This window comes from Anneissia japonica, unplaced genomic scaffold, assembly GCF_011630105.1.
Source record: "Anneissia japonica isolate Jap-2015-1 unplaced genomic scaffold, ASM1163010v1 scaffold287754_len4335492_cov202, whole genome shotgun sequence".
Lineage (NCBI taxonomy): Eukaryota > Metazoa > Echinodermata > Crinoidea > Comatulida > Comatulidae > Anneissia > Anneissia japonica.
Genome location: NW_022705543.1, coordinates 1815587 through 1828474, shown reverse-complemented (window position 1 = coordinate 1828474; position 12888 = coordinate 1815587). Strand labels below are relative to the sequence as shown.

The following is a 12888-nucleotide window of genomic DNA, read 5'->3' as shown; positions in this document are numbered from 1 at the left end:
CCGACCCCCCCCCCCCCCCAAATCTGCCCCTGTTTGGGACCTGAAAATTTGGGGTGGTCTCGGGGTTCGGTCTTCTTATAGAGTGTTAGCTTAGTGTTAATAGATGGAAGATTGTAATTTGGTTCTTTGAAATAGTGGTTTCGAATTAGAGGGGTCTCGGATTTAGAGTGGTCACGAATTAGAGGGTGCACTGTAATAGAATTACGCTATGTGTGTTTAATTCTTAGGAAATATATAAAAATAAAGTAACAAACTGTTTCTTTTTTTTCTTCTCCCAGCTATCTTGAAATTTACAATGAAAGAGTACGAGATTTACTAAAATCTCACAAGGAGCACTCACTAAGAGTGCGGGAACATCCTCGTGAAGGGCCATACGTACAAGGTTAGATTATGTTTGTTTAGTAGTTATGACTATGTGGTCCTAGGGCTCTGCTTCTTACACTAGGGGAGTAGGTTCAATCAACGAAACTTCCACATGTAAAGTATAGTTACATACTATGATTGCATCATTCTTGTAGCCCACGATAAGCTAAAATTAGCTGGTGCATGGTGGTTAACGTGCTTGATTTTATATCCAGGGGCCATGGGTTCAAATCCTATCAAAACCAGAATTGTTTCCACTTCCTAAATACCTGTGCAAATTTTCTTTGACAAAAACATGTGACATGCCCAAATATGGTCATCACATGACCATAGATAGGCACATCATGACTATAAATGGGCATACAACAAGACCAATTATGTATGGAATTGCTGAGCTTTTGTTGCTTATTTTTTTAGTTATTTTTACACTATCTTATGTTCTGTTATTTTAAATTTCTATACAAAATTTCTAGAGTTATTAACTAATTGGATTTTTTTTTTCTAGATCTGTCAAAACATTTAGTTTCTGATTATTCAGACATTGAAAGTCTCATGGAAAGAGGCAATATACAAAGGTAATTGTTGAACAAATTATCATTTTTATTTCATCCTTTTCTAAAGTCATAATGACATTCTCATTCTCGAAAACATGATTTTTTTATTTCTTACTTTTAAATACTAAGTTAAATTAAAATTCAACAATTTTATTTCCATAATTAAATGTCAAAAATTCTATAATTCTGTGTGCGTACCTTCGAAGGTTAGTAGAAGTATTAAAGTTTCTGATTTCTCTATTAATAAAAGAATCTCGATAGCGTTTAATGCGAACCTTTCCAATCGCATTCTGGACTGTAGCTGTTAGGGAACTGTACCTCAATGACAATGTGAATGATAATAAAATTTATCTGTATATTTAATTACATTAAAGGTGTATTAATTTATTTCCTAATGTAGTATGTTGAATATTTTAATGTAGGTACGTAAAGTGTAATGCATTGGTCATAGATTTTTAATCTATCATACATCCTGGTTCATGTATACTTTCACTTTGCATTTTGGTATATTTATGCCAAACGTTGATCCATTGTTCCATTCCTGATGATGACATAATTAATGTCGAAATATTGAATCCCAACACGATGGCGTGCATTTCAATACTTGGAGTATGTATAATACTTTCTTATTTGAGATTAATCAGTTGTCCTTTTGGTTTGATCCATTGTGTTCAGAAAACCCACCTATTCAGTCATATGACCAACCTACTTGCATATCGTTTTTGTCCCATGACAATTTTTAATCCTTACCCTAATTTGGACTTGCCTTATAAACCTTATGTCAGTTTCCATGAAACATCATAAGGCAGTTTTAACAGGTTTTTTAAAGTTTAAATACAGTAGTATTGTAATTAAAATATATACAAAAGTGAATAAATTATTTTAATAATAACCATTCTTCTACCATTTGAACTTTTATTCCTGAAATAACTTATGGATACTCTGTATAATCTAAAAAAGTATGATGTTGCTCCTCCAAGGTGCTCATATTAAATGTATTTATTCATAATAGAATATATATACAATACTGTACATCGTCTCCATGGTCTAATTGGTACGACACTTGTCTTGATAGCGAGAGAGTGCAGGTTCAAATTCCACCAGAGAGACTTTTTTAAACAACTGAATAAAGGACTTTTCGTTGAATAACATCATGTTCCTATTCCAGCGCTGTTCTTATTATTTATTTAATTGATATAATGTAGGTACAGTATATATTCATGCATAATTAAATATACTTTTATTTACAGGACAACTGCCTCTACTAATATGAATGATGTTAGCAGTAGATCGCATGCCATCTTTACTATCACCTTTACTCAGGTTAGACCCCTTCCATCATTTAAGTAACGGCTCTGCAACTACCAGCAAATTATACACACTCTTCTTATACCTTGGTCTATGTACTTCTTCTTTTAACTCAATGCAATATGTGTGCATTTTAACATAAATAGCATCATAATATAAATTTTAAAAACACTAATGAATGTTTGTTATTATTTATTATTGTTACAATTCTTATTTACAATAAATATTAGAGTTATGTTTCAGTGCTGTTTTCTTTTTTAAGTTTAATAACTTAAGTATAAGTATAAATTTACTAACTTAAGTATAAGTATAGGTTTTATAACTTAGACATAAGTTAAGTAAACTTGTTTATTAGGTTAGGTTAGGTATAAGTTTTGTAACATAAGGTACAAAGTAAGTTAAATAACTTCAGTAAAAGTATAATAAGGTTAATAAGGTTAATAACTTACTTATAAGTTTAAAAACCTAAGAATAAGTATAAGTTTAATAACTTAAGTGTAAGTTTTTTTTTTGTAACTTTTTTTTTTCTAATTTTAAGGCTAAGTTTGAGAATGATCTTCCAAGTGAAAAAGTGTCCAAGATCAACTTGGTAGACTTGGCTGGCAGGTAAGATAACATCTTCTTATCTTCTTCACCATTTCCTACTCTTCCTTCCTTTTTCCCTAAAAGTAGCAGTGCAGCTGTGTTAGTCTAAACAATGGTTGTAACAGTTCAGGAAATTGCTCCTATTTTTTTTGTTTTTTTTCTCCTTTTTTATTCTTTCTCCTATTTTTTGTTTGTGGCTATTCACAAAAACGGCACAGGTTCTATACTTGTTGTTTGGTTAGCAGATAGACCTATATCTGAATTTTTACAGGTGACCTTTTGTGTGACGTCGCAGTCATGTGACTGCGCCATTTTGTGAAATGTTATAATTGATCATAATTTCCTCACCAAGAGGCATTTTTCAATGAAACTTAACACAAGTATACCTCATGTGAAGGGTCAACTTTTTGTACTCATCAACGTCTGCACCCATTTTCATTTTGATGATGTCATCATTGTCAAAGTGAATGTTTTTCCTCACCCCCTTCATATTTTCCTTTAAGTCTTTGTGAAATTCTATGATTTATCATAAATCGCCCTCTGCCAGAGGGCAGCAGACTGGTTTAGAACACTGACACAAGTATACTTCATATCAAGGATCAACTTCATGTGCAACTACTGTCGGTGCGCGCGTCATGACATTTTTTTTTAAATTCTTAAATCACATTTTGACCAATTTTCAGGCCATTTTGGGCATGTCAAAATTTTCTTGCAGAGGAAAACCATCGGATCCTGCCTATCGCCTAAAATTCGTCGATGACGAATTTTAATATAGTTAGTTATTATATTAGTTATTATCAACATTAACTATTATTATCATCATCATTACCATTACTTATCTACTGTAATTACAAGTAAGCAATATAAAAGACTTCACTTTTTTTATTACTGATGATTATTTGTAATAATAATGTAGTACAGTATAATATTAATATTAATAAATAATAAAATGTTTATTATTTAAATTAAAATTTCTTATAATATTTAGTGATAGTGGTGGTTTTCTTCCTGATTTTATCATAGTTAACCTTACTGATTCATAATAAATGATCCATAATATAACAAAATTTACACTAGTATTACATGAACCACTTAAGTGAAATGTTAATTTCTTTGTACTTACCTTCTTAAAGTGAACGAGCAGCCTCAACTGGGGCCACTGGTGACAGATTAAAAGAAGGGTCACTCATCAACAAGTCATTGGTGACACTAGGCAATGTAATACATGCTTTAGGTGAGTGGTCTTTGTATAGGTTTTTCAACATCTTAGAACATTTTTTTTAACAGCTTTGCTTGTGTCTGTAATTTTAGTGTAAGCAGTTGGCACAGCGGTAACAGTTTGGTTTCCTAACCTCAAGGTTGCGGTTTCAATCGCTTGTGTCCTTAGACAAGGCTCTTTATCTGCTTTGCTCCTCTCCACCCAGGAGTGTAAATGGGTACCTGGACTCAATTACCAGGGAAAACAAAGTGCTTTGTAACTGAAAGGAATAGACGCTATTTAAAAATACAAACTAAACATTTGTCAGTTTAGAAACATATAATATGTTATGTACATATTGAGTATGTCCTTTTTTTAAATTCCGTATTTAGATAGTGACCTCTTAGCTTATCCTAGATGGTAAGTTGATATTCAGGGGCACTCTTGTGTATTAAATATATAAAGCCAGGCTCCAGTGAGAAAACATTTTGTTTTCAGTGTGCTGTACAAATTAATTTTTGAAGACACTGGCAGAGTTTTTGAATAAATAATCGGGAACAACAAATAAGATACAGATTTTTTAAAAATATTTTAGAACTGGTACAAAAGGCAAGGCAATTTAACAAAGATGAGCCTAAAGTACTTGTATAATATTTGAAACAAACCGTATAAACTAATGCTTATATAGTCATTTATCTATATATCAATAACTCATTTTTCAACTTTTTTTTTTACCACAAGACTCATTTTGTCATGACAGCTCACAAATGCTATGCTGTGAGATGATTTGAGTCCAGGACTGGGATTGGAAGGCAACCAACATAAGCACCCAGCTAATTTTTATCTTCTTTCATTATATAGCTGATATGTCATCACTGCAGAACAAGCGACAAATATTTGTGCCTTATAGAGACTCAGTCCTTACATGGCTGCTTAAAGACAGTTTAGGGGGAAATTCAAAGACCATAATGGTTGCCAGTAAGTACATGTATTTTTAAAATTAATTTTAAACATGAAAAAATTAAGTTTATTTATTTCTTTCTTTAGAATACAAAATTGGATAAAAACACAATAAAGTACTGAAAAATGAAACTTATTTCCATTGTGGTTCATATTTTTAATCTTTTATATTATTATATATTACAGTATAGTATTTCTTTAGTTATAATGGGGACCATACAATGGTTGAAAATATTCACAAAGATTATAATTGAGATAGCCACCCACCAATGGTGTATCTACAGTAGGACCATTGACTCTGGGCTAGTGCAGGGTGGTGGTGTGCCACAGAAGTTAAGTGAGAGGAAATTAAAATAGTGGTGCTCTGGAAAAATATGTTGTTATTTTTAACTTTTTGAGTGCATTTTTTTTTTTTTTTTTTTTTTTTGCTCAACAAATTTCCAGTGGGGACATCTGGGGTTGCAAGCTATATTTGGGGCAGCCCCACTTGCCCATAGGAGGCCTATACCACTGCCACCCAATTACCACCTAATAAGAAACCACCAAATATACATATTTTTGCTAATAGCTAAAAATGAAGATAAAGATGATGACACTGTTATATAAAGAATATTTTATCATAGTGTTATGTCAGTACTCATTGTGATTATAATAAACGTTATTTCTTCGTTTTCAGCTATATCACCAGCAGACGTTAGCTATGGAGAATCTCTTAGCACTCTGAGATATGCAAACAGGGCTAAAAATATTATTAACAAACCCACAGTCAATGAGGTATGGCATACTTGTCCAATAACAATAATAATAATGTTGTAAAGAAGAACATAAAGCAAGCACACACACACACATAGCAACACGCCTCATACTGAAATGTAGACAGATATAAGCACACATGCTGACATAATCACATGCACATAGGGTCACACAAAGTGATATACCCTTATACTCACAGAGTCACGTTTTGAGGAGACAATCCTACACACGACAGAACCTAAATATTTGGTGCATATTCATATTTATTAAGTATTTATATGATTTCTTCTTACTTTACAGGATCCCAATGTTAAGATCATTAGAGAATTGAGAGCTGAGATAGATCGACTAAAATCTATGTTAGGAGGACATGTAAGTAATAAAACTCTGTTTTTTATGTTTGAGTTTTTTTATGAATTGTGGTTTGTTGTTATCTTCAATTTAATTATTTATTTATTAAACATCAAATCAATTTACAAATAAGCATTTTTAAAATGTTAAAAAGGGGATAAAGAAGAAAAGGACCTTCATGAAACTCTAAGGAACTTGTAAAATGAATACCTGGATGTACTGAAATTGTTCACAAGTGCACAAGACAATACAACCAAACCTAACATTAAAAATCTAAGGAAGAATTTAAAAAGCAAGCAAACCAATGACCAAGGAAAAATTTCAACGGGCTGCGGGTGGTATTGCCAGTAAAACCTAACTTGATAGCATGTTCAAAAACAGAAGCAGAAAGTTAAAGGAGTAAGCTTTGTCTACACTATCAAATTTTATGCGACAAAAAAAATTTGATGTGCCCATATTTGGGTACGATGACATCATATCACATACTATCAAATTGTATAAAAAAAGTTGAACGTGTTCAACTCTTATTTTCCATCACATTTTATGTGATACTTTTTTGATAAAATTTGATAGTGTAGACAAAGCTTTAAGGTAAGACTATATGATAAAATTTGTATTAGCTTTTTTTTTAAATATTCAATAAATTAAATATTTGTTGGTACAAAATTTATAAATATTCTTATGGATAGAAACATCTTTTGTTTCAGATTATCTCAGAGTCACCAAAAGAAAGTTATATGGTAGACAAACTGCATGAAAACGAGGCCATGGTAAGATGTCATTTTCATTAAAAATTTTTAAAACATTATATTATTTATTAACTTACTTCATCACAAAGTTGAACACAACCCTTTTTTTCTGCTTAGACTGAAACAGAAACTCTTTAAGACTCGCAAGGTTACAGGAAATGCCATGCAATCTTGGAGAAAATAGTTTTGCAAACATTTTGCAACAGCTAAAAATAATGTCAATAACTCAACCTTACTTTATCCTTGAGTGATTTATTATTATTCTTTATTACTCTTATTATTTATAAATTTTGTATTATGGTAATTGCAATAAAGTTCTTCTTATTTCATATTTTGTAAAAAAAAAAATATTAATAAATAGAAAAAAATTAATACAAAAATTAAGTAAAGCCCTTTCCAGAATATCTAATTTTATTTAAAACATGTGACATGCTTTATTTGGTAATGGTGACATCACATCATGACCATATATAGGCACACCATGACTATATATGGGCATATAACAGTTTTTTGTCAAATACAATTTGGTACTTTGGACACAGCTTCCAACAGCTGAGAAAAATTATTCCTGTTACCTCAAGGGTTTCATAAGCCACAAAATTATTATATTTTCAAAGCTCAGTAATTTTTTATATTATATTATATATTCATGTATATAACCCCTTTTTCCATGGTTACATAACACTGGGCTTAGATTACACAATATTTAACAATAACAGAATTTTTTTTTTCTTGCAGATCAAAGTGCTTACAGAAGAGTGGAGCACAAAATGGAGGGAAACGCAACGTATTATGAAGGTAATCACTCCAAAAAAAGTACACAAAATTGTAATAATTACAGTTTTATTGGACAAAAATCTGTGATTGGTCCATATATAGGCATGATGATGTCATATATGGGAAAATTACACATTTATGTCACATGAATGTTTATAGTCCTGACTTGCATCATGCAAAAATTTACCATTAAACTTTACATAAACAAAAAGACAGGAAGATGTTGGGAATAACCCAAATGGATGCTACCAGGAAAGGAGCAGAAAACCAGTAACATAAACAAAGCAGAACAGAAGCTGCACTTCTTTACCCTTGGGCCGTATGGCCACGGCAAATTAAACCACAGGTGTCAAGTTTTGTATTTTAGTTAATTTTAAATCATTGAAATCTCTTTGTACTAATCTAAATCACCATAAACAATTCATAAAAAGTAAACTAATAGAAGAGTTTACCTAGTTAAAATATAAAAATAGCTTCAACAAACTTTACATAAACAAAAAATTACAGGAAAAGGAAGAGTGGAAAAGTCCCTTTGAAAGCCCTAAATAACCTGATATACACTACAGAACAGTTAAATCATCATCAGGCTGTATGTCTACAGCCAATCAAATCGTAGGTGATGTAATGTACAGTAGTGCTGACTCATATCAAAATTACCAGAAGAATTTACAAGGTTGAAGGGAAGAAAATTATCAGTAACAAAATGAAATTGAAAAAGTACTAAGTTTAAAGTATGTGAGTTACGTAAACTTTATGGTAAATTAATCCTACAATAATAGTAATAGTAATGATATTGATAATGATGATTTGATAATAATAATAATACTATATTAATATTAATAATAAATCCCAACTTACAAATCACCAGAAGAATTAACAAGAAAACAATCAGTAACAAAATGAAAGCGAAAAAGTACCAAGTTTAAAGTATGTGAGTTATGGTAAATTAATCCTACAATAATAGTAATAACTAGAGGGCACTCAGAGAGTGCATACCTCCGCCCACATAATTCTCCTCAGTATAAATTTCCCCTGTATATTGTTCCCATAAAAAAAATACAAGTAGACTCCTTGGGATTTGATCCCGGGGCTGGTAGTGTGGAAAACACCATTCTAACCACTACACCAAACTGTTTTCACATATGTAATTTTGAAATTAATTGTCATATGTTTGTTTACACTTTACCGGCAAGCCTGTACACACACATGTCTATACGGCAAACAGTTATACAAGTTTTTCGATCATTGTGTTCTTGACCTTTGACCCTGACCCATCAAAATTTAGTTACTTCCAGATCTTTGGTAAAGGAACATTTGTCATATCAAGTTCGATAAATTTCTGATAAAAACTATTTCAAAAAAATTGTTTTTTGTTGGTTGTGACTTTAACCCTTACCCTTCAACATTCAAATACTTTGAACATTGTGACCAAGTTTGACAAGTTTGTGATTAAAACTATGGGCTGTAGACAAATAAATTGATTGTGACTTGACCTTTGACACTGAACCTTCAAAATTTAATCAGACCTTTACCTAAGATCGTGGCCAAGTTTGATGTATATCTGATAAAAACTATGGGCTGTTCACAACAAATACGCCAACAGACAAATAAATAACTAAATAAATAAACAGGCAAAAACATAACCTCCTGCCAACTTCGTTACTTTATTTTTTGGGGGATCTAGACACAATGCCCCAGATCTCATCCCTGTTTTCTGTTTGGTTGAAGGCTAATAGCTTTTTAGACAGTATGTACAGATTTATAATAGATGTAGATGGTATCATCTTTCATTTTAATAAATATTTCTCTTTTTGTTTTATTTTCAAAGGAAAAAACATTGGCTTTACGATCAGAGGGTATAAGCGTGGTACTGGACTCGGAGCTACCTCATCTGATTGGGATTGACGATGACTTGCTCAGCACTGGACTTAAGCTGTACCATGTCAAGGTATGAACATCTGTCAGCATGTTTCTGTTGAAATTACTGTATATTACTATTTTAATGACATCATCAAATTGTCTACTACAAGAAGAATTTTCAGCAAGTATAGACCAGCCAGATGACTAGAGACTCTCCATGCTCTAATGCCATGTTTCTTCATGAGGCTTCAGGAGTGGTGAGCTGATCATTTGTGACCCTGGATTCTCTATAACCAAGTCTGTTAATGAGGCTTGGAGAGTGGAGAGCTGATCATTTGTGACCCTTGATGCTATATAACCAAGTCTCTTAATGAGGCTTGGAGAGTGGAGAACAGATCATGTGTGACCCTTGAAGCTATATAACCAAGTTTCTTAATGAGGCTTGGAGAGTGGAGAACTGATCATTTGTGACCCTTGATGCCTCTACAACCAAGTCTCTTAATGAGGCTTGGAGAGTGGAGAGCTGATCATTTGTGACCCTTGATGCTCTACAACCAAGTCTCTTCGTGAGGCTTGGGTGAAAAGTTGATCATTTCGGACATTTGATGCTCTTTAACCAATTCTCTTTATGAGGCAGCTTTTATATGTTATTGTCTTTTTTAATTCGAAAAGCTGTACATCCAAAATGTCTTTGTATGTTTTATATGAGGACTAATAAAATTTTGTGTATCTTAATGAAGCTTGAGGATTAGAAAAAGCTGAATATTTTTTAATATTGATGCTCTATTACTAAAAGAATCTTTTTAAGGTTTGGGGAGTGGAGAGCTGATAATTTGGAACCCTCGGTTGCTCTTATAACCAAATCTCTTTACTATAGTCTTTATGAGTGTAAATCTCATACATTTTTACCCAGTATCGAACCCAGCACATAAGCTAGAAAGCAAACATCTTAACTAAAGCACCACTTCAAATGCCCCTTATGCAATACTAAACAAACATGTTTTCTAATTTTACCATAGGAAGGAAAGACAACAATTGGGCACTGTGATGCAGAACGGAGCAATGATATATGTAAGCTACTATTAATATTTTAAACTAGACTTTCCAGGAAAGCATCTTAACCACCAAGCTACATTACCATCCCTTCAAGTTGTTAATTTCTCATACTTTCAGTGTTGTATGGAGTCGATGTAGCGGATGAACATTGTATGCTAATTAACCGAGATGGTGTTGTTACGTTGCATCCATTAAAGAAAGCGCTGTGTGCTGTAAATGGCAAAACAATTGACAGACCAATCGCCTTAACACAAGGTACAGTAATTTATTTATTTACGCTTATTCTACTCATGGTGGTAATTTTTTTGGCAAGACAAACATACACAAGGTGCTCATTATGGGGCGTAGGGAGTGGAGTTCAGTAGCGGATCCAAACAAATTTTGCCAGAGTGGTACAAGTGGCAATCAAGGACCATAGTCCACAAGTTGCAAAACCTGTGGTCAAGTGAGGAAGGTTTTTTGTGGTATTATCTTGCCTATTGTTGGGATTCAGGAGATATGCACCTCAAAAGCTTCAAAATGGTTGTGTGCAGGTAGGGGCAAGCACTACTTTTGCCACCCTGGGATCCCCCCAGTAGAGTTGTTTTGGTTGTGAGAAAAAAATCCTGTTGTTGGACAAGGTTTGATCCTTGGGCCCTAGATTGGAAAGCAAGTATCTTAACCACCAAGCCACAGCTCCACTCCAAGATAGCCATTATCAAAGAAAATCTTTCCCATATAATAGTACAGTATTATTGTAATTGTGAGTGGCCAAATCAGAATGAATGTCATGATGTTTACATTTTACTGTGACATTAATGTGTAAGCTGTGGTTTTAATATTTTAATTTAATTTTTATCATTTTTGCTTATGAAGGAATCAGTGATTTATTCAAATTATTACTAAATATTGGATGCATTTCCCTCAAACAAGTTTTTGTTAAAATTCTGTGTTATTTTTTATATAAAAGTTGCACATTATGTACAGTATACCAGTGTTTTTTATTTACATGCATCTTCTTCTGCAGGTTGTATTGTGTCAATAGGAAGAACGAATTTGTTTCGGTTTAACCATCCTGCTGAAGCCAAACGCCTTAAGAAGGAACTGAACAATATGTCAAAATCAATGAATGATCTATCAATGATGAGATCAACAGAAAACCTTATAGCGCCCTCACTGATGTACAGTCACAAGTAAGTTACGAGCCCCAGTTAGCATTAATTTTAAAATCGCCAGAAAATAGGGATTTTTTTCACTTATCAATGGCTCTATTTGATTAATGATGTATAATGCACTATTTGTCTATTAACAAGCTATATCAAGGAAATGTTAGTTAATTGCAATCTGGACATAAACAAGGAGTACTTTCTCATCTTTGCGGACCGCACTCATTGAGGGCAGCATAGCTCAGTCAGCGAATTAGTATTACGTTTTATTATTATAACCAGTATAAATAGAATATCTTATTACAGGACTTTATTGTTGTTAGTATTTTTACAATTTTATATTTTTTTCATTCCAACTCTTTTAGCGTTCTTCTTGAAAAGCAGCAAAGAGAAGAGTGGGAGAAGCTAGAAGAAAAGAGGTATTGTGCTGTTAATTTTAAAAACAAATCAAGTGAATAACAAAAATAAAAAATGAATAAAAATAATATAAAAAATGTTGTAATTGTAGTAATAATAATGGTAGTATTAGTGATAATTTGTAGACAAAATTAACATTAATATAAATAATATTACTAATTATTATAAGAGGTTAAATATAGTCATAGTAATAAAAAGGTGGTTATTATTAATATAGAATATAGTTTGATTTTATAATTAATCTATTTCTAGACTTCAAATTCAAGAATTAGAAGAAAAATATATGCAATCTGAAGAAAACCGAAGAGTTGAACAGTCAAAAAAAGAACAAGATATTGAAGAAAAGCGGAAGAAGCTTGAGAAATTACGACTTGAGAGTGAAAATGCAAAAAAGGAAGCTGAAAATGCTGAGAAAAGGATAAAAAATGAGCAAGCCAAGTTGAAGCGACAAAGTCTAGATGTGCAGAAACAAATGGAGGAGTTCAATCTGGAAAAGGAAAAGATGGAAAAAGAGAGGGAAAGTCGCGTATTTGAAGCCAGTCAAATGTTGGAGGAAAGGATGCAGATTGAGAAAGATCGAATTGAACTCGAACTTGCCATTGAGGAAGACAAAGTAAAATTAGAGGAGATGGTTGAACAGCATAACAAACTTGTAAAAGAGGCCGAGGAAGATCTTAAACAAGAACAAGAGAAAATGAAAATAGATTTTGAAGAAAAGAGGATAAGGCTAGATTCAGAGATTAATCGGTTAGGAGAAAGGAGTCAAGAGCTGGATAAGGCAAAGCAAGAGGCAAGTGATATTGTGTTGTTAT

The 12888-nt window shown here is 32.5% G+C and overlaps 1 protein-coding gene across 5 annotated transcripts in view; it reads left to right on the top strand.

Annotated features, from left to right (window-relative positions):
- LOC117105833 (kinesin-like protein KIF16B) overlaps positions 1–12888 on the top strand; it is a 41598-nt gene that overhangs the window by 10896 nt on the left and 17814 nt on the right. For all 5 annotated transcript variants that reach the window (XM_033247133.1, XM_033247132.1, XM_033247131.1 and 2 more), the window contains exons 7-22: positions 279–382; positions 869–938; positions 2168–2240; positions 2764–2831; positions 3944–4044; positions 4870–4986; positions 5645–5742; positions 6022–6093; positions 6780–6842; positions 7560–7619; positions 9427–9546; positions 10478–10529; positions 10632–10769; positions 11521–11686; positions 12025–12078; positions 12329–12866. In XM_033247133.1, the coding sequence (XP_033103024.1) occupies positions 279–382; positions 869–938; positions 2168–2240; positions 2764–2831; positions 3944–4044; positions 4870–4986; positions 5645–5742; positions 6022–6093; positions 6780–6842; positions 7560–7619; positions 9427–9546; positions 10478–10529; positions 10632–10769; positions 11521–11686; positions 12025–12078; positions 12329–12866 (1894 nt within the window). The remainder of the gene's footprint in view (positions 1–278; positions 383–868; positions 939–2167; positions 2241–2763; positions 2832–3943; positions 4045–4869; positions 4987–5644; positions 5743–6021; positions 6094–6779; positions 6843–7559; positions 7620–9426; positions 9547–10477; positions 10530–10631; positions 10770–11520; positions 11687–12024; positions 12079–12328; positions 12867–12888) is intronic.